We start from the raw sequence: 1,979 nt of genomic DNA, 5'->3' as shown, positions 1-1,979 counted from the left end.
GTGCTATCACTCTTCTATACACCATAACCAGTTCTCTCTCCTCTAATCAAAATATAAAAGAAAATAAATTTGAGACTCCACGTTTTATCTTAAAACTTTGCCATTGTTACTTTTGAGTCTTGAACAAATTCTAAAATGAGACTAACACTTGTCCGCAATAATGGCATGCATCTCTTTAAGGGAGGAAACCCCACAAAAAAAATCAAACATTACTTTTTCCTAGTGGACGAAAACCTGATTTGTCTTTGCTTAATATGAGGAATATAATGCTAATATAGTTTAGTGCGCATTATATTATAAGGACCCAAATGACTGAAAGAGAGTATATCATTAAAGAGATAAAAAGATAAGGATTAAATTGTACATATCTATATATAAAAGGAAGGGCATCCCTCATGAAACGTAGCTAAAGAAAATACTTCACATAGTAACAATGAGAGCTTTACTTCCTCTACGATCTTTTTCCATGATTTCAAACCTTGAAGCTGCTGCAGTTTCTTATATAGCTGCGGTACATATATCCTATGTCTTCAGATGACTAGCTTGTTCTGTGGCACACTAAATTGTATTCAATACAAAAAAAATTAGGGTTTAAGGTTTAATCTTATTGCCCTCAAACTATGGGTTCACTCAAGCACCGAAAAGGGAAGTTCCACACAATCCTGAAACATCACCATCTCCGGACAATCGCAACATTGTTCCATTACGCAGAGTTTTGTGTCGTTTTGGTCTTGATTTTCAGGTTATCGATCAAACTCCCAATGGCTCTCAAAAACTCGAGCGAGTATTTAGGTGGCTTCGTAGTTACCCCTCGCTTTGTTTTCTTGCTCGGAAACTTCATAATCGTCGCACTATTCGTCCAATCTGGTCATTTCTCAAGTAACGGTTCCTCTACACACAGTTCAGAAACTGTTCTTTATGAGGAGTTCATCCAAAAGAGTAGTAGTTATATAAACAAAGAAATTCAAGAAAATAAAAATGAGCCCGGAAAAGACCAAAACAAAGAAAGAACAGAGAGCATCAAACGTAATCAGAATGTTGATGCAAACCGGGTTAGCTTAATGTGTAACGAAATCCATGGTGAGAAGATAACAAAAGGGGTTATTTGTTTGGAGGAAAAGAAGGAGTACAGAAGGTGTCGATCAGATATTTTGAGGCACGTGGAGAGAGAGAAACCGCGTCACGTGCTGTATAGGTGTGAGTCGGTGAAGAACAGAGGAAATGTTGGAATTTCCGGTTCGTATCCTGAGGATGGAATGAGTAACGATGAGTTTCGACGCACTATAGAGGCTTTCATTGCTCGCCAACAGAGACTCAGAAGACAAGAACAATGCTTCATAGCTTAGAATTCAGAAAAGTCTTAGTTCTATGTTTTGAAGCTTGCAAATTGAAGTGGTGACTATACCTGTAATTGCTTCTGTTTTACCCCTTTTTTTTTTTTTATGAAAAATGTAAATGAAGGTTAAAAATGTGAGTATAGACTATAGTTTTGATTTGAAAATGGTGAAACCTTTTTACATCCACCTAACCCAATTGTATCACATAGTAGAAACTCTATATGTTCGTCAATAATATTAAAGTGAAATTCACGTGGAGTTTATCGTGAAATTGATATTTAAGAACTATTAGATAATTTGATAAATTTAATTAATTTATTATCTAATAATTTTTTAACTATAAACTCGCGTGAAGACAATTAGACGTGAGTTTTCGTCTAATATTAAACTTAATCACGCTCTATTTTACTCTTCAATTTTTTGTTAAGATATATTTTGTAGAAATGATCGAATTAGACTGATGAACTACTTTTATAGATTTTATCATAAACCTAATCAATTATTTCTTACGAAAATTAACAATTCAAATCATACTAACTCAAGAAATTCTCCATTTTAATAAAAAATTGTTTACGAGTGTTAGGTGAAAATACTATTATATAAACAAAAGATATTCAAATTGTGCAAACTTTATATCCACAC

The 1,979-nt window shown here is 33.8% G+C and overlaps 1 protein-coding gene across 2 annotated transcripts; it reads left to right on the top strand.

Moving 5' to 3' along the window:
* LOC107614410 lies at nt 312-1,595 on the top strand. 2 transcript variants are annotated; one of them, XM_016316624.2, is made up of 2 exons: nt 321-972; nt 1,009-1,595. In XM_016316624.2, exons 1-2 carry the CDS (start codon nt 621-623, stop codon nt 1,344-1,346), a joined length of 690 nt encoding a protein of 229 aa, XP_016172110.1. In that variant the 5' UTR covers nt 321-620; the 3' UTR covers nt 1,347-1,595. The 2 variants fall into 2 exon arrangements, with proteins under 2 accessions (XP_016172109.1, XP_016172110.1); XM_016316623.2 differs by having other exon boundaries at nt 312-1,595.

The sequence above is a fragment of the Arachis ipaensis genome, chromosome B08, assembly GCF_000816755.2.
Source record: "Arachis ipaensis cultivar K30076 chromosome B08, Araip1.1, whole genome shotgun sequence".
In the NCBI taxonomy this organism is placed as follows: domain Eukaryota; kingdom Viridiplantae; phylum Streptophyta; class Magnoliopsida; order Fabales; family Fabaceae; genus Arachis; species Arachis ipaensis.
This window is presented reverse-complemented; position numbering and strand designations above follow the sequence as displayed.